The 24,365-nt window shown below is 42.6% G+C and overlaps 2 protein-coding genes across 2 annotated transcripts in view; one reads left to right on the top strand and one right to left on the bottom strand.

The window, feature by feature from the left end:
- The first annotated feature begins 28 nt into the window (after positions 1 to 28).
- riok1 (RIO kinase 1 (yeast)) lies at positions 29 to 7,488 on the top strand. The gene is made up of 17 exons (XM_023841206.2): positions 29 to 218; positions 632 to 830; positions 1,050 to 1,140; positions 1,232 to 1,301; positions 1,456 to 1,498; positions 2,781 to 2,873; positions 3,014 to 3,126; positions 3,203 to 3,283; positions 3,728 to 3,814; positions 4,427 to 4,564; positions 4,658 to 4,761; positions 5,183 to 5,289; positions 5,401 to 5,466; positions 5,662 to 5,769; positions 5,868 to 5,921; positions 6,282 to 6,416; positions 6,742 to 7,488. Exons 1-17 carry the CDS (start codon positions 169 to 171, stop codon positions 6,850 to 6,852), a joined length of 1,650 nt encoding a protein of 549 aa, XP_023696974.2. The 5' UTR covers positions 29 to 168; the 3' UTR covers positions 6,853 to 7,488.
- Positions 7,489 to 8,727: 1,239 nt separating this feature from the next.
- Positions 8,728 to 24,365, bottom strand: part of nebl (nebulette) — a 47,019-nt gene continuing 31,381 nt past the window's right edge. The window contains exons 5-7 of the mRNA XM_023841207.2: positions 11,087 to 11,255; positions 10,185 to 10,303; positions 8,728 to 10,114 (exon numbers count right to left, since the gene is read on the bottom strand). Of these exons, the coding sequence (XP_023696975.1) occupies positions 9,938 to 10,114; positions 10,185 to 10,303; positions 11,087 to 11,255 (465 nt within the window). The 3' untranslated portion in view covers positions 8,728 to 9,937. The remainder of the gene's footprint in view (positions 10,115 to 10,184; positions 10,304 to 11,086; positions 11,256 to 24,365) is intronic.

The following is a 24,365-nucleotide window of genomic DNA, read 5'->3' as shown; positions in this document are numbered from 1 at the left end:
TTTTTCCTGACGTTGTTTGATTAAGTTTGAGCCTTCGTGTTATCCGTAACCACGTTTCTGAAATCTAAGGAAGGATCAATCGAAAGAATCCTGGTGGAGTTTGGCGGAGTGTCTGTACTGTTTACCAATTATTAATTAGAATACATTTTGTTTGCTGAATTACTAGTTATGTCAAATATAATACGTGGCCAGTTTGACGACGCAGAGGAACTTGACAGGTTTGTAATATATTTTGTACTCTTTTGTAGGTCGAAGAACTAGTAGCATCTGAATTATATGTTTTTGATACCATTTTATCTATGTTTATGACATAAATAGGCCCAGGTAGTACGTCGTACATGATCATGACAGTCGTTCCTCAAGGTCGTAACTATCAGTTAAGAAGTTAGATGCTGTATGTTGTCAGCTGCTGATCTTATTAACAGTTGGCCGAATTTGTTGTTAAAAAGACAGTGGATGCTGCTAGATAACAGAGAGCAACGGCTGATGAGGGCAAAGAAAAATATCAAGAAAACGTGATATAGAACTGAAAAAGAAGAAGCCTGAAACGGTGGACATAACTTTACATACGACATTCTTTTACATGCAGAATCTGCTAATAGACATTTGTCTTTCTAAAAATAATGTACAGTGGAGAGTCGGGTTCTGATCCGCCGACCAGGGTCACATCAGCGTTGGAAGCAGAGATCTGTCAGGTAAATTTTAACGAACGGAGAGAGGACAGTGAGGATACGAATGAGGAGGATGAAGATGACGAGTGGGACTGGAATGAGCCTACTGGAGATTTCACCAAGCGCTACGCGGCTCTCAGAACTGGGAGCAATCAGCAGGTAGGCAGTAACGGCAAAATGCTTCCCTATGCATTTGTAATTCCAGTGAAGTGTGGCTCTCATGTAAAATTGGCTTTGTTCGGTGATTAATTTCACTTTTGTGTTAAATTGCACCGTTTCTCCATCATTTCAAAGTTTCGTTGCCATTTTTACTGACAAGACAGCAATTAAGTAATTTAATTTGAATGCTATTAACAAAATGTTCATGTTTTTTTTCAGGCAAACAGACAGAACCCAAGCAACAAATCTCAGAAGATGTCAACTCCTATGGATAAAGCACTAAGAAAATTTGAACACAGGATTAATCTGGGTGAGGACAAGTTTACAAGCATAGATTAGCATTGTAACGTAAGATAATTATGTAATACCTATTCTGAAACCTTCCTCTATATTTTTACCAGATAAACTAAACTATGTGGATTCAGTAATCAATAAAGTCACAGAGTTGCAGAGACAGAGAGATGCAGACGCGTATGTAGATCGTCATCTCTGTTTTTCCACTCACCTGGCCTTCAAAATTACAGCTGCAACATGTATTTCTGAAAATGAGTTTTTATTCAGCTTGATGCTTGGTCATGAGTGACATGTATTTGGATGAACCCTGTATTATTTTTTTTAATCACAGACATCGAGTGAAGGACAAGTCGGACAGGGCCACGGTTGAGCAGGTTCGTTTTGGTTTGTGTTTGTAGATTTAAAAGGGAGGGGGGGGTTCAACCTGTGATTCACAACCTCCAGGGGGTCTATAGAGCAGTTCTAAGGGCTCTACAAAAATGTGTCATAAATTGACAAGTTATCAGTATTATCTGTCATTATTCTTTATTTATTTGTTTGAGACATTTTAATAGGGGGTCCATAGGTCTAATCTGTATTCATTTGGGGGGCAGGTCCATGGTTTAGGAGAACTGTATAGCAAAGACATGACTAGTAACTAGTGTTGTAGTTCTCGAGACCGGTCTTGGTCTCGAGACCAATTTTTTGTGGTCTCGGTCTTGTCTTGGTCTCGACTCTATTTGGTCTCGGTCTTGTCTTGGTCTCGACTCTATTTGGTCTTGGTCTTGTCTTGGTCTCGGACATAGCGGTCTCGATGGGATGGGGAAAAAAAGAGAAAACTGCACATCCTCACAGAACAGTATCATTATTTATTACGCGCCTCAATTCAAATGCAACCAGTCAGATGCATCCATTTCAAAAACGTTACATTTTATACATTTTCTCCACGGACACTGCCAGTGCTTCACAGTCCACAAACATCATACACATCGTATCATACATCGGCAAGAAAATGTCCGCGAAGTCTATAGCATAGTTATAATTCAAATAGATTAGGTATTTTACATTGATTAGAAAGCACGGTCTTGGAGGTGCAAGTCAATCTGGAGGCTCATTCTCTTCAATTCAAAGCAAAGGATCATTATATAGCTGTATTCATAGCTTACCCGAGGCCTCTGTCCCTGGTATAAGAGACTTAATATGAACATCTTTCTGGTACATCCCATCTCTTTCCCTTGACGAGGTCTGATAAAATGGTTATAGGAGAGGATTGCTGAGAATATTATTTTCCATCAGGTCTCGTAACTATGACAAATCTGGGAGATTTTAAATGAGAGACATATGGACATACAGACAATATAATTGAAAAGATAACATGAATTTGATTGAATGAGTAATGACACTTTACAGCAATGCCTTTTTTCTCTACAGTTGATCTGGGTAATGTGATGTCGATTCTAGCCCTAGTCTGTTTTCGGTCTTGGTCTTGGTCTCGACCAGTCTTGGTCTTGGTCTCGCCTTAGTGTGTCTTGGTCTTGGTCTTGGACTTGGTCTTGGTACCCTCAAGTCTCGGCAGTGTCTTGGTCTTGATACCCTCCGGTCTCGGCAGTGTCTTGGTCTCGGTTTAGGCGGTCTTGACTACAACACTACTAGTAACCTTAAATCTTCTTCCTGCAGGTGCTGGACCCACGGACTCGAATGATTCTCTTCAAAATGCTGAGTCGAGGGGTTATTTCGGAGATCAATGGCTGCATCAGCACAGGCAAAGAGGCGAGAGTCTCCCCACTCCTTTTACACAGGGCCGTCGATCAACCTGTCATGTATTTCAGTGCCAGATCTCGAGCATTGTTTTGTAGACACCCGTCAGCTCACATCTCTTCCCCGGTGCTTTATGTCTCCCGCACGGACAGGCAAATGTCTACCATGCCACCACCGCCCAGGGAGAAAGCCGGGCCATCAAAATTTACAAGACCTCCATCCTTCTTTTCAAAGACCGGGACAAATACGTCAGTGGGGAGTTTAGGTGAGACGACGATGTGCAGCGGGGTACTCCAAAGGTACCATGTGGACTGCTATTCATGATGAAATGTCTCCCCTAGATTCCGTCATGGCTACTGCAAGGGGAACCCCAGGAAGATGGTGCGGACGTGGGCAGAGAAGGAGATGAGGAACCTTATAAGGTGAACTTCTCACGATGGCGGGCCTTACTCACTGAGGGTGTCGTGTTGTTATTTTTGAGAAGCTGATCACAGGCAGTTGGTTTGAAGATGGATGGATGAGTGGATGATCCAGGAGGGGGTTTAACTGCTCTAAAATGCTTGGGGACACTGAACTTTGCTGTGATGGTGCTGTCAACGAAGCCCAGCTTCTGAAATCCTTTGTTACCTCACCCACAAAAGCCTTTGGTCATGTGATCATAATGGGGAGTCTTTTCTCGGTATCGGTACTGTTGAAGTGTGCTTCTGTCCATGCATCATTTTGTATCACTTTTTTTGTTAAACCCTGATGTCACCGATCAGGTGATCATGGTGATTCTCACTGTGTGTGTGTGTGTTTGTGCATGCGTGTGTGCGTGCTCGTGGGTGTTTGTGTGTGTATGTGTGCATATGTATGGGTGTTGCCAGGCTGCAGACTGCGCAGATCCCCAGTCCCGAGCCCATCATGCTACGCAGCCACATCCTCCTCATGGGCTTCATCGGCCGGAATGACACGTGAGTTTACTCCCACTGCCTCCTGGTGTATTGTGGGTAATATTATGCACACCTTGTTTGGGGAACTGGCGGGTATATTTCAGTACTAATTTTCTGCAGCAAAAATTTAAATTTCATTTCTTATATATATTTTTTTTTAAAATATGCACATATCTCAACACATGCTGCCCAAAAACGTTATCAGATAGTTATCAGATCATTTTGCTTTGTGAAATATCTGACTGTGCATGTCTGACTTATACCTTGCTTGATTTTTGTTTGCTTTTCTCCAAGGATTAATTTTTTTTTTTTTTTGCTTAAATGTGTGTATATTTTTCATTAAATGTTAATTCTAATAATACATTTGCGTTTCTTTTATTGATTTGGCAAAAAATTCTGATAACATTCTCTGCCTGGAACAAAACTCATCATTTCTATTTTAACATTTCTTTGGGAAAATACCTCCCGCTTTATGAGTTCTCAATTAATAAGTGATAATTTGGAACGAATTAACTCGTAAAAGTCGAGAACTACCTGTATTCACAGAGAAAAAAATCTCTCCCCTACAGACCCAGATTTCATTGTTGACATGGCTGCTGTTGTATGATTTCTAATGTCAGTGCTTGTATTTAGGCCTGCCCCCTTGCTGAAGAACACCACACTATCAGAGTCCAAAGCTCGGGAACTGTACCTACAGGTCATTCAGAACATGAGGAAGATGTACCAGGAGGCGCGCCTGGTCCACGCCGACCTCAGCGAGTTCAACATGCTGTGAGTCATCCTCCACCTACCAGGAAGGAGATAACCAGGTCAGTCATCCTCGGTTATTCTTAGTAACCAGTTTATTTGTGTGTGTGAGGGCAGGTATCATAATGGAGATGCCTATATCATCGACGTGTCGCAGTCCGTGGAACACGACCACCCGCACGCCCTGGAGTTTTTGCGCAAGGACTGCAGCAACATCAATGGTGAGGATTCCACCACTGTCAAACCAAATCACTTTGTCACATCACTTTATTCATTACATCACTTTGTCATATCACTTGACATTTGTCAGTGTGCAGGTGTCACAACAGCGGCGACAAACAGTACAATTGGAAGTACAAACACTAATCATAACACAGTAACAACAGTATGTAACTTTAGTTACAATTAAATATAATACATACACAGATCTGCTGGGCAGTAATACAGTAAATGGGTCTATTGACCATTGTTCAGCATTCTGATGGTTAGAAGAATCTGTCCCAGAGCTTGCTGAATCGGGCCCTCATATTGCAGGGCCACCTGCCTCACGGTAGCACTGTGAAAAGTTTGTAGCTAGGGTGACTGGGATCTTTTGATGATTATCCCTAGTGATGGAGGGGTACTTGTTGTCTGTCCCTGTAGATTTCTTCCTGAAGCACAAGGTGGCGGTGATGACGGTGCGGGAGCTGTTTGACTTCATCACGGACCCCTCCATCACAGGGGACAACATCGACGACTACTTGGAGAAGGTCAGGGGTCACCGGGTGTCTACCTGGCTTACCCAACCCAGGGCTTCTGTGTGTGTGTGAGTGTGTTTGTGTGTGTCTCTCTGTCAGGAGTGACTCTCTGTCTCTCTGTAGGCAATGGAGATCGCTGCGGGAAGGACGGCAGAGGAAAGGTCCAACCAGGACAAGGTGGATGAAGAGGTAAGTTCTGGAGGGACGGTGCCCATCTTACCTACAACCCGGTCAGGTCCAGCCTGTTGCGTTCCGAGTGCCTGGTATCACATGACGTTTGCAGATTCTTTAATGGCACATCATAACTTCACTACCAAATAACAAATTTAGCTATATTGTTTGGTGATAATTACACTTGTACGTTTTTTAAATGTGAATCTGCAGGTGTTCAAAAACGCCTACATTCCTCGCACACTGACGGAGGTGGTTCACTATGAGCGGGACGTGGACGCCATGGCGAAGATGAAGGGGGAGAATGTGCAGAATGACAATGTGAGTAACCCCCCCTGGCCCACCAGACTAGGTTAGGGTCCAATTCTCAGTGGGTTCGTCATGGTGACCTCATGCTCTGTGTGTCATGTTTCCTGTAGGTCCTGTACCAGACAGTGACTGGTCTGAAGAAGGATCTCTCAGGAGTGCAGACGGTAAAGACACCCCCATCTCACCGTAAACCTACAGTGATTTCTGTATGTTTTGGTAAAAGATAGTTAAAGAGAGGTTAAGGAGGAGGAGGACTCTCTACTCATGATCAGAAGGTCACCGATGATGTCATCGTTGGGCCCAAGAGCGTGCCCCTTAACCCCAGTTGCTCCACTGCTGCTCTATGATCCTCACTTACCTTGGACAAATACAATGTAAAATTCCTGTACCATGTGGGATTCCTAATGTGAATGTAAGGTGTAAATACATATTTGTCCTACCTTTCACTAATGGCATCAGTGAGCATTTTGCCAGACTGTGGGGCCACACAGAGTGACGGTGTGTGTGTGTGTGTCCCTTGGCAGGTCCCCACTCTCCTGGAGGATCTCGGCGACGAGGACAGCTCTAGTTCGGAAGAGGGTGACAGGAGTGATGGGTCGGACCCTGAGGGTGCATCCCAGGTCACAGGGCAGGGGGAGGAGTCACAGGTGGATAAGAAGGTGAGGGGCCGGCTTTAGGACCCAGACACAGGCTGGGATACCATAGTGGATTTGGACTATAGGGGAGTGGATACTGTGATAAAAGCCAGCCGTTTTTTGTGGGTCTTCACCCTGCATGGGTCTGGAGTTGTGTGGAGGGGCCACCCCAGAAGGCATGCCAGTCAGTTTGTGCTTTAGTGTACTCACTTAATTTACATTGCAGGCATTAGTGAGGTTGGTTTTAATAGACATTAATATTGCAGAGGTCACGGGGGAAGGCCTGTGACCTAACCCATCCTTAGTATTTAAATACTCTGACTGCCTGCTGTTTAATTACTGCCCCCAGGAGAGGAAGAGGCTGGTGAAGGAGGCACAGAGGGAGAAGAGGAAGAACAAAACACCGAAACATGTGAAGAAACGCAAGGAGAAGGTGGCCAAGATGAAAAAAGGCCGATAGGAATGGGGCATAGACCCGTAGGGGAAAATGCTGGCCAATAGGGGTAGGGCACTGACTGATAGGGGCAGGGTCTGGCTTATAGGGACGGGGTGTGTGCTGATGGGGCGTGGTTTCAGACAGCACGTGGCGTCTCAGTGTGATGATGGCATGCAATTAAACCTTTACGAGTATGAGAGACTGTAATATGACAGATATCAAAATTATATCCTTTGTAAGGGGTGATTTATCGGGTTCCCACCAAAATACCTAACAGAATTATTTATAGTATAATTCAGCTGTGAATGCTGGAAGTGAAATGTGATGTGATCGTCTCTGCTGGAAATGGCACACGGTTCCCAGCATCCTGCTCTGAGCGACCCCACACATTTGGTACGGAATGCAGAGATTGTTTCCAGGCAACGGCAAGAGGTGAAGTGATAACATTTATGGGAGGTTGGGGGTCACCGGACCCCGGAGAAGCAGAGTGTCTGTACAGCGTCCAGTCACTGCAGCACGATTGCAGGACTCTGCTGCATCGTGCTGTGATGTGCTGCTGAATAATTTCCTTCTGCTATTTAAAACAGCTGCATACTTATCGGATCACCTTGAACATCTGCAGCATCATCAAATATATAAATAAAGCCTTTCCAGAGTAGAGCCACTCGATTTTTTTTTTCTTATTAAATCCAGTGTGGAGTGCAGATGGATGTGTTTTTTTCAGTCAAATGCTTGCTTTCCTCTATGGCAGGGGTGTCAAACTGCAGTCCTGGAGGGCCGCAGCCCTGTGTAGCTTAATTCTTTCGCTGTTCCACCACAAATGATTCAGCTCAACAGCTATGTGGTAATTAGCACAAGAGGTTGAATCAGGTGTGTTCAGCCTTGCTCCTCCTTCCTAATGGGGCTGTCACCCTCTGCTTCACTTCCGTCATCTGAGGAGCAGGGTTCAGACTCTTATGGCGCTTTTCCACTGCATAGTACGGCACAGCACGGTTCAGTACAGCTCACCTTGGTTTGGCTCAGTTCGGCTCGGTTTGCATTTCGACTGCAGTTTAGTGCCGCTTTAGAGTGGGCGGGATTATTCACGTGTCGTTATAGTTGCGCCGCCTCTATTGCCGTGACATCATCGTAAATGCGCCACAAACAAACACACAACAATGGAGCATATCGACGGAATGGTGTTCTTCATTTTCGGCATGTGGATGTTTTTAACAGCAAGACCATTTTTAGTTAAAACAAAATGGTGCGTCCGAACCTTCGCTGGCTGTGCTAAAAATCTAGCGGGTCTGTTGTGTCTCGTGTCGCAAGTTCAGTGACGCAGTAATGACGATTTTCTCCGGCCAATCAGTGACCAGTAGAGTTTACACGTCACGTTTTGGTAACGGTTCGGCGCGCTTGGAACCTCGGCTGAGGTGGTACTAAAAAAAGGACCAGGTACCAGGTACTGTTCCCAGTGGAAAACCCCCCAAAAGTGAGCTGAACTGAACCGTGTCGTGCCGTACTATGCAGTGGAAAAGCGCCATTAGAGACCAAACAAGTGTGTGTAGGGTTCTCACACTGTCATTGTGCATGCCCAGGGTGAACCCAGTTCTCTCACCAACAAGGGTATCAGTTTAGTGATTCCATTCCATAATTTTTTTCCCCCTTTCGTTCCATCCATCCAACTTCTAACCAGTTAACCTGCACAGGGCCAGGAGCCTATGACACATACAGTCAACATTTATGGGCAATATAGAGACGCCAATTTGACTGGCTGTATGTCTGGACAGAAAGTCATACACAGTATGCAGAACAGAGGTGGGATACGAATCCCAACCCTGGAGGTGTGAAGCAGTTGTGCTACAAACTGAGCGCTATGTGACGCTGATGTGAAATACAGACTCAACCATGAATCACAAGGCCAGACAGACAAAGCCGTTTATTCTTGCATGAAGTTTTTGTTAAATAAAAAAAAAAGCATATTTGACATTGATTTTCATCTATTCACTTCCTAAGAGTCGCCAGTGATATCAAGAGCTAAAAAATACCTCGTTCTTCCCTTTGAAGGTGCGTGAATCATGTGGGCGACGTCCTACCATCTCAGACAGGATATTTATATAATGAGCATTTATAATGCACAGATTATAAACTTTATGTTTTAATAATTGGTCCTTTTGAGTACCAGCTTAAACTAATCAAAGGTAACTGATCTACCAAGGAATGGTTGAGGTCACTATGAATAAACAGTCGTCCCGTGGTAAACGTGTTACATTTTTTAAACACGCAGATCCATTTTTTTTTTCAATACTTCGTTAACACGACATGCATATGTACATATATGTGTGCGGGAACGTAAATGACGTTAAATGAACCTCTCGGTGTCTCAAACCGCTTGTAGTCAAACAAAATGACGCCAAAGCGATAGGCATGACGAGCATAGCGATCAAGGGATATTTTCTGAGTCACCCATTGTGTGACAGGATGCAACTTGATTTGCCATTAGTCAGGAAAATGTTTATGGTCACTGCAGGAACCCAAGCAAAGGTCCTGAACTTCATTACTAAAAATTCCCTAAAAACGCATCTAGAACACAGGATCGCAATATACATAGTATCTATTCTTGCATAAGTTATTAATCCACACCTAGAACTTGGCATAACGCTCTCGCTTAAGTTCAAGGCATGTCAAACATTTTTTCTTTGAAATAACATAAAAAAGTGTTCAAGGAGTTAAGTAAAATATCACAACTATTACACAAGCTTACTTGCACAGAATAGTAATGGAAAATAATTCCCCTAATTTCTGTAAAAAAGAGACAGGTGTAGGAAAAAAGATAAAAATAAAACGCATTAATATATTTCAGTTGGCCTTACTTGTGGACATGGATGATGTGGTCAGTTACACAGTAAAGAGTAGTGGGGGTGCTTGTGTGTCCTGCAGGAGGCGCTATTTTACAGTGTCTTCCTTAGTATTTTCCAGTTTCTTAATTGAATCAAGTTGCTATAACCAGATTTTTTATATTTAGTGTGTAAGACCTTGTTTTAAGGATGTTACTGCAGAAGATGAAAGCTGACCATGTCACAATTTGACCGATTTAAGGTGTCAAAACTTCGCCGGGGAATGCTGAGTTTCAGCGCAGGCCCTCGATGTAGTTGGCAGGGAGCATGCCAGAGCGTCCCGTCCTCTGCACCGTGCCGAACACCCAGCCCTCGTCAATGGGCTGCACGCCCACAATGACATCCCCGTCCCGGAAAGACACCTCGTCATGGTCCTGCGCCGTGTAGTCATAGATGGCCCGGTAGGTTCTCTGCATGGTTAGGATTGGAGTTAGTGCCGCAGAGCATTGTGGGAAAGACCAGGAGCGTGCCGGTACTCACCGTGACAGAGGTGTGCGGCGGAGACTGCAGGGATCGCATGGAGGACATGCTTGTCTGGTGCATATAACCGTAGCCCTGCGAGTGTCCGGTTGGGTGGTACGCTCCAGGCAGCACCGGAGCTGTATGGACCATAGATAAATGCCATAGCATCACCAGCCCTTTGTACACTGCAAGTTCTTGCTACACTTCTCCTGAGCCCGGACTTGATGTAGTGGGCTGAAGTTCCCCAGAGGCTTACGAATACAGGACCCCCCGCAACATTCATCTCGTCTGCAATTCAGCCCTGACTGCCTCCTGATTTCACTCAGAAGGTTACTTTTTACTGACTCATTACTCTAAATTGTCCATAATGTGTGGCCGGAGTGATTAAGTTGTCTGCTGCCTGCTCCAAGCCCCCCCAACCCTGGGCAGGATAAGCTGGGATGGCTGTTTTTCTCAAACCTGGCACGGACTCTAACCTGCTTGCATTTCTACGCATTCATTTTTAATCTAATAATATCCATTATGCCCATTTTTTCCTGTATGTGCATCTTGGACTATATAATGATCTTGCCATTTGTAGAGCTTGCACTTATCACACAAAGTCTTTACTTGTGAATAATGTACTGCTGTATTACAGAGGAACAGTTCAGCATTTTAATGCATCACTGCATTTATTGCATATGAGTCTGTGTTGATGGTCCTTGACTGAATTATTGCAGGAACTCTTCCATTAGTAAATGTATAATGTAAAAATGTGCATGTCTGTTCGAACTGTTTTTGGGGTTAGGAGTCTTAACATTGCTAACTTCAAAGTAAAAGACGCTACTCAAGCAAGTAGACATTTGCTGAACCTTTTCTTTTTTTCCCATGTAACATCATCACTTCGGCTTTAACGTTTCTGTGGTGTTGAGGAGACTCACCAACTATGATGCCTGGTCTGCGCGGATCCATGTCCCCCGTGTGTGGGTACCCTCCCCTCGCCTCGGCCATCATCTGCTTGCTCCGCCTCATCCGCTCCATGTTGGCCTCTTCCATCCCCGGGGTGAAGCCTCGTCCTCTCGTCTTCTCAAAATCTTCATGGTATTTTGCCTACAGAGACAAAAAGCAAACTGAAAAAATGTTTCCCTGCTTTGTGCATCTTGGGACAAACTCCAGATTCACTATGCCCCTGCACTCAATAAATAGTTATAAAAATATCGAAAGAAATTCTGTCCAACTTTGTAATATAATATCTACAAGAAAACATTAAGAACGATGATACAGTACCTAAAAATCCAAGGTACAGAATTCAGACATGCCAGTATCCGAACAGACATCCGCACACCCTTTTAAGGGTACATTTTTGTTAACAAACAGCACACTTGTTATTCCTTTTCCAAGTGGTTAAACATTCATAAATGACGCATGACATCTCCTCCTTCAAAGTAAACAGAAAAACATCAGGCTACAAATGACCTCAGTCCACCCTGGTGGTTGTCATGGCCACCCTCAGCCAATCACAGGAGATGGATACTGCCTCTCTGTGACATGCCTCTCCTAGCCCAGTGGGGATCACCCCACAGCCCAAGGCTGTCTCAGTCCTTGAATTAGGGTTGAACAGGGTCACCTGTGAAAGTCTGCTTTCTCCAAGAGGGTCATCATTAGCTCTCTCATTAGCTGGCTTGAGTCGAACGATATTCCTGTGCAGAACCCTGTGGCTCTCCCTGTCCAATGAAATCACTCAGATTTCCCTTCGTCAACACCCCTCGATGTCAACTGCCTTCCTTCCAATCACAGATGAAATATCACATCAAGCATCTGACAAAATGAGGTCGAGCCCTCCAGCAAGCCCAGATGCACCCTGGCTCATGGATTACAGATAATCTCGTCTTCTCCAAACTCGGTCGTCGCATTGGGATGTCAGACAGCTAATAAATACTACACATCAACACAAAAGTTATTTGCATTATGAAGACAAGAAATTATAGTATCACCCAAAGATTGTGTATATCACAGGCAAAACAGACTTAATTAGGTTAACTTTCTGTCTACAGACAATCAAAAATTCTAAAGAACTCCAGTTCTACTCTGTTTGACCCGTTGGATTAGGCAGCGCACAAATGCTAAATGTTCTTAACATTTACAAATAAGTATATCTCAAAAAGCCGCAAAAAAAGGAAACAAATAGGTTAATGCAACTATGTCAAGAGCTCAAAAATGTTGACTTAGAGTCAAAAGCAAGTTGGAGATGTACATGTTAACTGTCCACCCTGCATCAGCACACATTGGGACTAACTTGTTGATGGCTGTTTTAATTCAACTTCACGCCACAAGGTGGGGCTGTGCGACTGAAACCAGTTACACACAGTACATTAGGGGCCAGTAGAGAAAAGGTGAGAAACACTCATTCAATAATAATGTAACTGAAACTGGCTTGAAATCTGACCCATTGCATTAAAATGTTTCCCTTAATTGGATACAGCATTTATACTAAACCTTGATACATTATTCTGTAAGGTCACAGGTGGGAGGTGAAATATATAGTTAACAGTGCAAATGATATTCAGATCAGTTTCACTGTTCTTCTTTAATTTCCTTCATAGTGATTACGCTGTAATCATCTGAATCATCTGGAGAGAATATTTATGTCATCATAATGTACTGAGAATGGAAAGAGAATCTGAATGAAAAATATCACCAAACACATGTTTTTGTTTATTAAACATATAGATCAGCAGTGTTGGGAAGATTACTTTGGAAATGTAATTTACTCTAATTAAAAGTTACTCTATTTAAAATGTAATAGTAATGCAACTATTTCAATTACTATATGAAAGTAATGTAACCGATTACATTTGATTACTTTTTGATTACTTTCTAAATTATGAATGAATATTCTCAACCGTTAACCATTTATAAATAAAACCTGGTAGTGTTTGCCTTACAGCAGTACTAAACACTGACTACTGTCAAACTCCTTTCAATACATGAATTAACATGATTATAATTGATCAATTTAATAAAGATACCAAACATACCATACAGGCCTAATAATGATTTTAAACAATGGGTAAGAATAGATTCATAATCAGTGAAAACCCAGATTCCCTCAGTGTAACAAGTCATAACATTAATGTTACATAAAATATACCTAAAATGTCAAAAAAAAATTGTTAAATTCTAATGTGTGTCCATAATATAAACTTTTTGGGAGTCAAAACAAGATAAACTACGAGTGATTTGACCACTCTGTGATGCTTCAGAATTACATTATGATACAAACATTTTATATACTTGCGAAAATAAATGGTTCCATTTTGCTTCTGATCTGAACAGTTGTTGCATCAGACAGGATATGAAATTTCAGCTGATTGTGTAATCTCTCTAAGTCAATTTTTCAATCACAAATCACGGAGTAGCTAAAACAGTGTCTTCGCAGCACTATAAAATAAAATGGGTTAGCAGAGTGGTAATGCTACATCACCCAGGGGTTAGCTAGTTAGTGAATTTTCAAAACTCTATACAACATAGCATGTCAGAAGTGCTAATAACAGACCTAACATAAATTACCAATAACCTTAGCATATTGAAGGAGGACGGCACATTTTCTGTCAATGGGGTCAGAAGTGCCAGTGTGGCTTTAAAGCGCGGTACTCATATTTCCAACAATGGAATGCATTCCTTTCCTTGTCTGCCATTGCCTGCAACAGAAACTCAGACCGCTCCAACAAATTAATTAGCAGAATTGGCTGCAAATGTAGAAGCGACAGGATAACCAATCAGAAGCATCGAATCATTTCAAACTTTCGGCTGTGGAGGGAAATAGCAAAGGAGGATGTTATGCATAAGAAGAACATGAAAAGCAATAAAAATACCGTTATTAAAGATATTAGCAAGGTTTTGCATACAATCTTATGATGTAACTAAAATTGTAATCATGAATATTTCCATAAGTAACTGTAATTTAATTACACTTTTTTCTCTAGTAACTTTAACGGATTACAATTACATTTTTTTGTAATTAAATTACGTAACGCCGTTACATGTAACTCGTTACTCCCCAACACTGTAGATCAGATAGAAATTCAATTCAATTGATTAGTTGAAATAAGTAAGAACCTGTTACCAGCAGCATAAGATCTTAAAATCAATTACCTTTGAGTTTTTGGAGATTTCTCTATTAGAAATAATTGAAAGGACACAAACTTTGGCTGGTATCATGACTTGTTTTGCTGAAAGAGGATTCCTACGTAATCAGGACTAGGAGTGGTTCACGTTCAAACCAGAACACATGCAGCATAGATCATTAAAACCCAAAACAAAATGCCTGGTAAACAGAAAGCCTCGTCTGCCCGTTCTAATTTTTGGAAAAGGTTTGCTGTTATGTGTCAAAAAGGTTAAATGTTTCCTTTTTAAACTCTTCAACAAAACATAGAATAGAAGACACTGGTTTAAGTAATCAGCAATCCTGTATAAATATAGGTAAAAATGGGCCATTAAGAGGTAAGAAAGTACATTTTCCACAAAGTTATGAACGATGAAAGAAAATACATGAAAATCTAAAACCAGTGTTTGTAATCAGCACAAAATTTTCCACTGTTATAAGTAGAAAAAATATTCTTCCCTTAATTTAGCTATAAGCTTGTATATCACCAGCCTACTCTCGAACTCATAAGAAGTTTCATCTGGACCAAAAGGTAAGCACTGTCGCTAAAAATTCCTGTTCTCCCGAGGGACAAAATATTCTCTAGAATTCACCCTCAGGCAGTTTGTCGAATGACCAGGAGGGGGAGACATGTTGCCAGTGTAGCCGAAAATCACCGAAAGGAAGGCACTTCAAACAAGAACACTATGAAGAGGGCCCTAACAGTCTTCCTGGTAGTCTGTGGTTCACCACGGACCAAACGGTTTGATTTGACTATTATAGGTTTCCATGGAAACCGCTGGTGGGGAATGAACAGTAAATGCAATGAAATGTTTATGAAGGTTAGCACATGGATAGAGATCATTTTTACAGTTTATTCCCAAAAAGAGGTCACACTGCTCACACCAACACACACACCCAATCTCAATGCTGCTGCTAACAGGCTGGAGGGGGTGGGGGTGGGGGTTAAAAAGGACATGATAATTATCCCCGGGACACGGGAGTCGTTCCTCTCACATGGAGGTCTGTCTCACAGAGAGACACGATAGAGATGCTGTCCCCCAACCAGATGTCACTCTGCATTCAGAAAGTTGAGCCATACACTCCCTATTATCACTCCATGAATGTTCTTTTTTTAATTAGCACCCACTCCCCGAGGCATGACGAAACAGTCTTACAGCTGTCACCCCTTCCCCCATCCCTGGTGACCTTGTTTGAGATGCAGGGGATGTGTTTCAGGAAGCAGAATGTGCTTTTTAAGGTTCAGCCCTTATATCCTTGTAACGCTGACAGAGGGGGTGGAACATACTGACCGAACAGCCAAACACCGTCTCCTCAGTGACACTGTAACAACAGCCGAACACTGACTCCTCAGTGACACTGTAACAACCACTGTAAGAACAGCCAAACACTGTCTCCTCGGTGACACTGTAACAACAGACGAACACTTGACTCCTCAGTGACACTGTAACAACAGCCGAACACTGTCTCCACAGTGATACTGTAAGAACAATCCAAACACTGTCTCCTTAGTGACAATAACAAGACAATCGAAACACTGTCTCCTCAGTGACACTGTAACAACAGCCGAACACTGACTCCTCAGTGACACTGTAACAACAGCCGAACACTGTCTCCACAGTGATACTGTAAGAACAATCCAAACACTGTCTCCTTAGTGACAATAACAAGACAATCGAAACACTGTCCCCTCAGTGACACTGACAGGACAACCTGGGCGTTGTCCCCTCAATGACACTGACAGGACAACCTGGGCGTTGTCCCCTCAATGACACTGACAAGACAACCTAAGCATTGTCTCCTCGCTGACACTGACAGGACAATCCAAACACTGTCTCCACGGTGACACTGACAAGACAACCTAAGCACTGTCTCTTCAGTGACACTGACAGGACAATCCAAACACTGTCTCCTCATTGACAATAACAGGCCAGCCAGCTGTGTGCCTGATAGTGACATACAAGGACAGCAGAATACAAAATTTTGGCTCCTGTCTCATGTTATCATTTCCTTTGTTTAACACATTAGCTACCTTACAGTTTGTCGCAACCATTTTAATAGCAAATGCTTCAATGCAAACACTTACACTTCTGTATTTTACATGTGGGGCATGGTAAGATAAGAGTGCGTTACCTCAGGCTCACAATCACCATGGATTTAACCACAAGCATGTGACGTCTAATCATTATTGATCTGTGTCTTGCTACCGTGGAGCAGGAGAAGCAGGAGAGAGGTCTCAATAGCAACATCAGTGTTTCAGCTGAGTTACCGTGACCACGGATACCACTTTGATCTCTCCTTCTGAGCAGTTTCCAGCAGCCAATCTGCCAACTTCAGCACCTAACAAGTGTTAAGCCTGTGAAATGCATCGCAGCCACTGTTTTACTCAGCTGTGCCTACAGCAGGTTTACTGCTAAAATACCATGAATGTCAAACCCTGATTACTTTTTTCCTCACCCATAAAACTTTTATTTTTGCGACTGAAATTTTTTTTCTAGTCGCACCTAGAAATAGATTGTTTTATGAGTGTCATCCACAAGTTCCTTCATAACCATGCATGATATAACTAGAAAATATCATAAAATAATAAACAGACTGCAAGACTAATAAAGGCGAAAGTTGGCATAGCTGATCAGTGTAGCTGCTCTGTGATGTGCTATGCCTTGCTAGCCAGGAAGACCACATTTTTAATGTACTGACAGTGAAATCTTAAAATCAGACAATATGCTTTCAGGGTGCGGGGTTTTCAATGCAATGCAATGCATTGTAATTTGGTAAACACTGAAGTGAATTGAAACACTGAAATATGTTTCTTACCGTGAGCGGAATGTGTCCAAAATGCAATGTAATTCAATTCACTTCAGTTTGATTTCACCTTAGCTATGCATGCAGTGAACCAAAAGGCTTTTATGTGAGGTCATGTGTTACACTTATGTGCAACAGTCAGACAATTACAGAAATTCATAGCTAGCATCCAGAATGAAGTTCATGTTTCACAACTAGTTACATTCTCAATGTGGACATTTTCTTTATAGGCACATGTTCTGCTCTGAACCTACTGTATTTACTCCTGACTGCTAACCAATAGTGCCTCCCAAATATAACCTTAACATCCATGTTTCTTTCAATACATACATACATGCATGCATGCATACATACATACATATCAGGGTTGTGGGTTTGAGCCCCATGTTGGGTGAAGTTGTTTTAAGAACTTCCCATTAGGATCAATAATGTTGCAGAATAGCCACTTAACAAGTTCAGGTTCACACTGAGCCTTTAGCCTCTCTCAGGAAGCACAACCCCCTGGTACAGAATGCCAGTTAAAAAAAGGAAAGAAATTCACAGTTACTTTTAAATATGAAAATGTCAAGATTATTAGTGTGGATTTTTTCACAAACATTCCAAACTTCAGGTTTATTGGCTGTAATATGTGTTCACAGGAATGTAGCTGTAATCTTTTCATGAATAATAGAGATACATATTGACCACACGGTTCAAAAAAGCCATGGGCGCTTTGAAGTAATACAGCAAGCTTGTCTGAGCCTTAGGGATAACTATATATATATATATATATATTCTCTCCTCTTTGCCTACCACATCTTGCTCTCCATGAGACACACAAATATATATGCAAGTGAGAACAAGCTTGGGGGGGTCACAGCACAGGGTCAGCCAGCGTGCAGCTGCCCTGGAGCTGGGGGTTAAGGGCCTTGCTGAAGGGCCCAATGGTAGCATCAGACTACTGGCCCCAGAATTTGAACCAGCGACCTTCCAATCACAGGGACAGGGTCTTAACCCATGGTGCCACACACCTCCCCCCAGCAGAGATCACCCAACACGTACCAAACACTGAAATAAGTCTCTTACCATAAGGTGAGCGGAATGTGTCCAAAAGATCTGGAAAGAAGGTGTAAATAGGCTAAAAGACCAAGCCTTACGGGACCAGCGATGCCACCCCAGCCCGGAGTCAGTGCACAGGCTTTGGCAAGTCGGCTTGGACTCGTCTGCAATGGCTGGCATGTGGACAGCTGGCCGTCTCTGCTTCCCGTCTCATCTGCTCATGTGCTCGGAAAACAAAACCTCAGTCCTTGTTTCCTCCCTGAAATGCAAACACGCTCGCGCTCCGATCAGACACAGCCCAAAAGGAGATGCAGAAATGCTCTGCTGTGTGGCCAATGCCAAGGAGTAATTCATTCTATCATTTACATAAAATGTCATATGGACAGCGCACAGCTGCTCCGTCTTCTATAAAAAGCCGCTTTTGAAGTGCGACAGAAATTCCTCCAATAGCCACGGAGGCAGGATGACACACCAAATCCTTTCAGCTGAGGCTTTCAGGTCATCCTGAAAACTTCAGGATTCGGGACTTGGTTATGACCTCATCTATTTTTTCACGTCAGTAAGCTTCCCCGTGAGGTTAAAATTTGCAGGAGGCGCAGGGTGCCAAAGCACCCAACTCAAAAGACAAATTGCTTAACAACATAAATCAAAAACCCTAAATGATCCTCCACCTTACTGGAAAAGGTATGTCAGGGAAAACTATGCATGATGTCCCAATTTCCTCTGGCATTGAATACTTGGCCATCTACTTCCTGTTTCCCAAAAAGACCCATTCCCTTCAACTTGAGTGATAAACCAGGGATTGAGTCTGACAGACATTATTACCAGTGAGCATGTTGCAGTTCTCAGGCAGGTCAAATCCCTGGTGGCCACATGTCGATTTCCTGAATCCTCCATGCTTCTATTTTAAAATATGAGGTGTACGTAATCACACACAGGGAGCTCTCTGACTCACAGAGAGAAGTACAGCGAGGGGAACGCCTTTCTCTTCTTTGTCAGAGCAAGCCAAAGCAAGCTCAGCCTCATGATGGACCCCTCCCCAACTCACTGAGAGACCCATCAACGCTTGCCTTCCTGCCTCACACGGCAGCGGCCATTGCCTGCAATGCATTCTGGTCTAATGAGAGTCGTGAGCTCTTCATCCTCAAATGACGCATGCAGTCATTCCACCTACTTGGGTCTTTTCTGTGTTTGTACGACGCGTTCCTACTCTTGACACATTGCAAGCTCACCGGAAGACGATGACTAAGAACTTCAGAGCACCTAGTCAGCTATCTGCACTGTTCCCAATCTCAGACTGAGGACTTACGTCCCGCTGAATGGAAAGCACAAACCACACAGTGTTTCGGCTCTGGCTACAGAATCATTGCACACCAAAACATAAATTGAGACCACTCACTTCAGCTTATACTTTTGCAAAATGGCAGGCACTCTTCACCAACTTTTCGCTCCAAAATATTTGCCACGGCTTCTACCTCTGGCCCCGACTGGCTGGTAACTCCTAGCACCCGGCCATTTAGGCACTGGAAGACAGTAAATGTGGTGTGCTGGCGTGGGAAAGTCCATCTGCAGTACAGCAGGATCCCCTGCCAGTCAAGCCGACTGATTTTGGCAAAATGGCTGCTTCCCTTCTCACTGCGGGTAAATCCACAACAGCAGGCAGGACACTCTGCTCACAGCAGAATCGTCATGTACTCAGACTCGCATTGAGCGTAAAGCCCATTCTTAACATGACAGGAAAGCTGACACTGACATAAAAAAATATATAATAAGTACATTAAACATTGCATTGTAGAATGTGGCAAATTCACAATAGGAATGTCAAGGGTTGTTTAGGGTTAAATGCTAGAGCTAAATGTTGGAGCTAAATGCTTCCTTGAATTATATTACCGGTATTACAGCAAAAGGTCAGAGTGACCATCTACAGCATTTGGTCATAAAATGTCTTTAGTGAGTCGTCAATCATCTTGATGACTCTTTACCAGTTATGACGCACCAAGCTAATGCCCCAGGGGCAAGTAGCTACACATCTGAAGACCACTTTTGGAAATGTATTTTGGTTGGAGATCATCATTGCTAACTAGTCCTCTCTTTTTCTGAAGACGAGAGGGATGTTTTGAAACACAGATGGCAATGTATGACATTTAAGGACTTATCCAGTCACTAATGGATTATTTTAACTTTATAATCCATTAGAAAAGGGAACCATTAAAATGGGAAGTGTTTTTACCAGTAAGGCCTGTTTGTGTTTCATCTATCAATAGTTAAAAAATAACTCTTTTCCTAAAAAGTGATTGAAATACTATTGAATGCTTATGTTACTTTGATATGTAAGTAAACGGGCCCCTCTACTCTACAACAGTTAAAATTTTTTAAATGATTACGCAAATTTCAGCATATGCTGAAATACCGAGCAGGCAATTTTTTTAAAAAGCTCATTATCTGTTTCAGCATTTTCAAAAGATCGCTCCATTAATTTTTTATTTAGTCGTATCGTGTTTATCCTCGAATGAAAGGCAGAAGCAGCCATTGTTCACTTCTGTTTATTGGGTCGCAAACAAAAAAACAGTGTTCGTTTTGAAACACCTTGTTTCTGCCACAACCCCCAGCCCCAGCCCATAGAACGCTGTCCTCAGAAATAATAAGGTCACTAAGCATTAAAAGGCTCATTTAGCCATAACATTAGGCCAGCAAAGAGCTGGGGTACACAGTGTCACCGCTACAGCAAATGCAGCAGTGGTGCACACCTGCACGCGATGTTACACTTCTGGTTAAAAGGATACGTACACAATGAACTGTTTACTTATTCAGAGGTTAAAAAAAGCCATAGCCAGATGGATGGATGATTCCTTTCTTAGAAACAGTACCAGGGACACAGCAAGTGAAACAAAATACTGTAATTACCAAGAGTAAAACTGAAAAAAAAGCACAAACAAGAAAAATATAGAGACATGACAATACCATCTGTACTATTCAAGATGTTTATGGTCATTGCTGCACTAGATATCTGCCTCTGGACAGAAGGACTTTTGCTGTCCTCCTCCATACAAACTCACATTCTTGGATTATAATTACAAGAAATGCATGAAAAATTTCAAAAGCTTTCATTTTCAGGTACCCAGCTGCATGATTTCATATAGAAGCTCCATTATACTGAGAAAATTCTGAAACACTTTACTTAAGGCCATGTTTTTAGTCATTTCTAAACACATTCATAACACATTATGTTGCGTTCATAAAGCATTATAAACATGGCTATAAATATTTATAAAAATACGTTATAGCCACGATTATGCATTACGAATGCTCTATGAAGCTCTTGATAATGCAGTACAAAGCATCCTTAATGCTTATTCCAACCATTATAATGCATTATAGAGGTATCTATGGTGCATTATAGATGAGAGCTTCATAAAGCATGCATAATGCATAATTCAAATGGCTGTAATATTTAAATATTTATAGCCATGTTTATTATGCTTTATGAATACATTATAATGTGTTATGAATGTGTTTATGAATTACTAAAATTGTGGCCTTAAGGGTCACTGGAAATTCATTGTTGATATTCAGAATTTCCTTATGAAGAATGTGAACAATCAATCCTCATAGCAGCTGAACTATTATCTAGTCATGTTCCCCCAGTTGGGCCCCCAGGTCAGTGAGGAATTGTGTACATTATTATTCATTCAGGCTAATATTATAGAAGTAAACTGATGTTGTAGGAGAAATGAAGTGAATAACTTACTGCTCTGGTATCCAGGCTGACAGGTTCATTAAGTTTTGAGGATGCAGGAGACAACTGCTGTCCAAGAAAAACTATCTTTGGAAAGGTCTCATCAGCAGAAACCTTGGCAGACATTCAAGTACAACTTTAAGGGTCAGCTGCTAAGGTCAAACCCAACCTGTACGTAAACTGGTGTCTGGCTCGATACAATGGCTTACACTTGACCAGTGGCAGAGATCTACGGTTCCAGAGATACGGTCAACAGCACGACGCTCTGCCATTTGTGACACACATCTGCAAGGCTGTTGGTGGGAGTAAAACAGAGGGTCGCACTGCCAAAATCACTCAGATTAAACAGGCGTACGGTTTGTTCGGAATCATTTCTCTGTGGGTCACTCCGTCTAGAGGAGGAAAAGCTGGCCCCCTCCTCTGAAGGGACATTTCCTTCAGGTCTTCCTGCATCTTTGTCCTGAATCATTGTCATTAGCGTTGTCACCCACTCAATAACTGGTAGATATTCTCCATTGATTCTTCAGCCATTTGGCCTGCTCCGGGTCACAGGCTGCCTGTAGACTCTACACCAAGCAGGACAGAGTCCAGGCCTATAGTATACACTCAAAGTGGAACAAAAAGCTTTTTTCTCAGCTACTGTGATCCCTTGTTCCCAATTTGGACTTGGTGTGTTCTGCTCCTTTGTCCCACCAGTAATCCAGTCAGGAATCAGCTGGTTTTACCCTATCATGTGGCATCAGTCCCACATCCCTGTTCACCTTGAAACAAAAAGCCTTCCCATAATGCACCTGCTGTCATCCTATCCCATAATGCACTCTCACACACAGACACAGGACGACTTCTTGAAAAATGGCCTCCATGTTCCTTTTCTTTGTACAAACCCCTTCTCTTATCTTATTACTGGCACATTAACGAAGAGAGATATTCAGCCACAGTTGACAACCAACTGGCTGATAAAGCTGCGGTTGTATTCATTTTATTGTATTCTACATTATGTCACCTAGGAAACTATCACCTAGACAAGCATATCAGCAGTGCTCAAACAGGCATGGTAAGAGCAAATGGTAAAAAATGTATTCCAGGATAAGGAAACAATGTATGACCTTCCAAATAAACTCATGGGAATACAAAACCCTCTCATTAGAGAATTAATGTCAGTTTTCATCAGAACATTTTAGTGTAAGCAAAACTCCCATGAGCAGCTGGGACACTTCAAACCACCTCACACAACATCTAATGACAGACACTGAAGACCAAAGAATGTGAACAGGCAGAGGTGGGAAAGGTTAGGTCCAGAGAGTACAGATCCAGACTAATGTTTTGTTTCAACCAACCAGTTGAGTGCTCTGCAACTGTGACTCTTGATACTCAACTGGTTGGTTGAAGAAAAACCTTGGTCTGGATTTGTACTTTCTGGACCTGAACTTTCCACTCCATGAACAGGCACAGATGGAATAACTGTGTAGTGTAACCGTGTTCTGGTCTTTCTCAAAAAGACAAGTGCAACACTCCCTTTCGCAATGCCTCACGTGTACAAAAGCCATCCATGTCATTCCTTCACCACTGTAGCAGATTAAAGAGGTGACAGCTGACAAGGTGGACCTCCTGAAGCAGATGCAACATCTACACAGCTGCTAACCCTTCACCCCTCCACCCCCCTGGCCTTGAGTCCATCTGCACCTGGACCTCTGCAGCAGGCACCAGTGAAGCTCGGGATGCCAACAGGAAGATTGCCGTTGTTCTGCCCTTGGAGACAAAATTGATGTCGTCATTAATGACGAGCAGTCCAATGATGCGTGACGACCACCTGTTTAACAACACGTGGCATCCCGCGGAAAAGGTCAGCGTGATATTCCCCCACAGTCCCATAAAGCCTGAGCTACAGCGGCATTTTGCAGATGCATATGGGTGATATCCAGGCCACTGGGAAGCAGACAGGATGCTTGTCAGACGGCATATTAATACAGCCCCTTGTTTGGGTCACCGCCATAAAACCTGCAGCGGGTAACTGCTTCACTCTCTTGCCTAGTGAACATTTATATTCGACGTGACTTTGCACAGATGGATGTTTTAATGGTCCGACTCTGGTTAAGCTCCCTGTTCTCTCCAGGAATTTCAGATTAGAAAACCTTGCCCATACCAGCTTGGCATACTGTCTGGGTATTAATGAATTTGTTCATTTTTACCACACACTACAACTGACAGGATATACCATAATATAATTTAAGACCTTTACAATCTTCTTAAACCCGGGGATCATTTAACTACAAATGTTTAAATGACACCCAATTTAACTTCTCAACTATATGCATATTCAAACCATTCCAACCATGTGTTACTTGTCCTTCATCCTGTCATCTATCTATCAGTTTATGAATTTAGTGTTTGCCAGAAACACCTTTGACTGCCTTTATCCAAAGTCTCCAGTGCCATAGCATGTGTAATTTTTGCTCCATTACTGCTACTAGATATC

Source organism: Paramormyrops kingsleyae, chromosome 4, assembly GCF_048594095.1.
Source record: "Paramormyrops kingsleyae isolate MSU_618 chromosome 4, PKINGS_0.4, whole genome shotgun sequence".
Lineage (NCBI taxonomy): Eukaryota > Metazoa > Chordata > Actinopteri > Osteoglossiformes > Mormyridae > Paramormyrops > Paramormyrops kingsleyae.
Note: the sequence above shows the minus strand (reverse complement) of the source record. Positions and strands in the feature narration are given on the sequence as shown.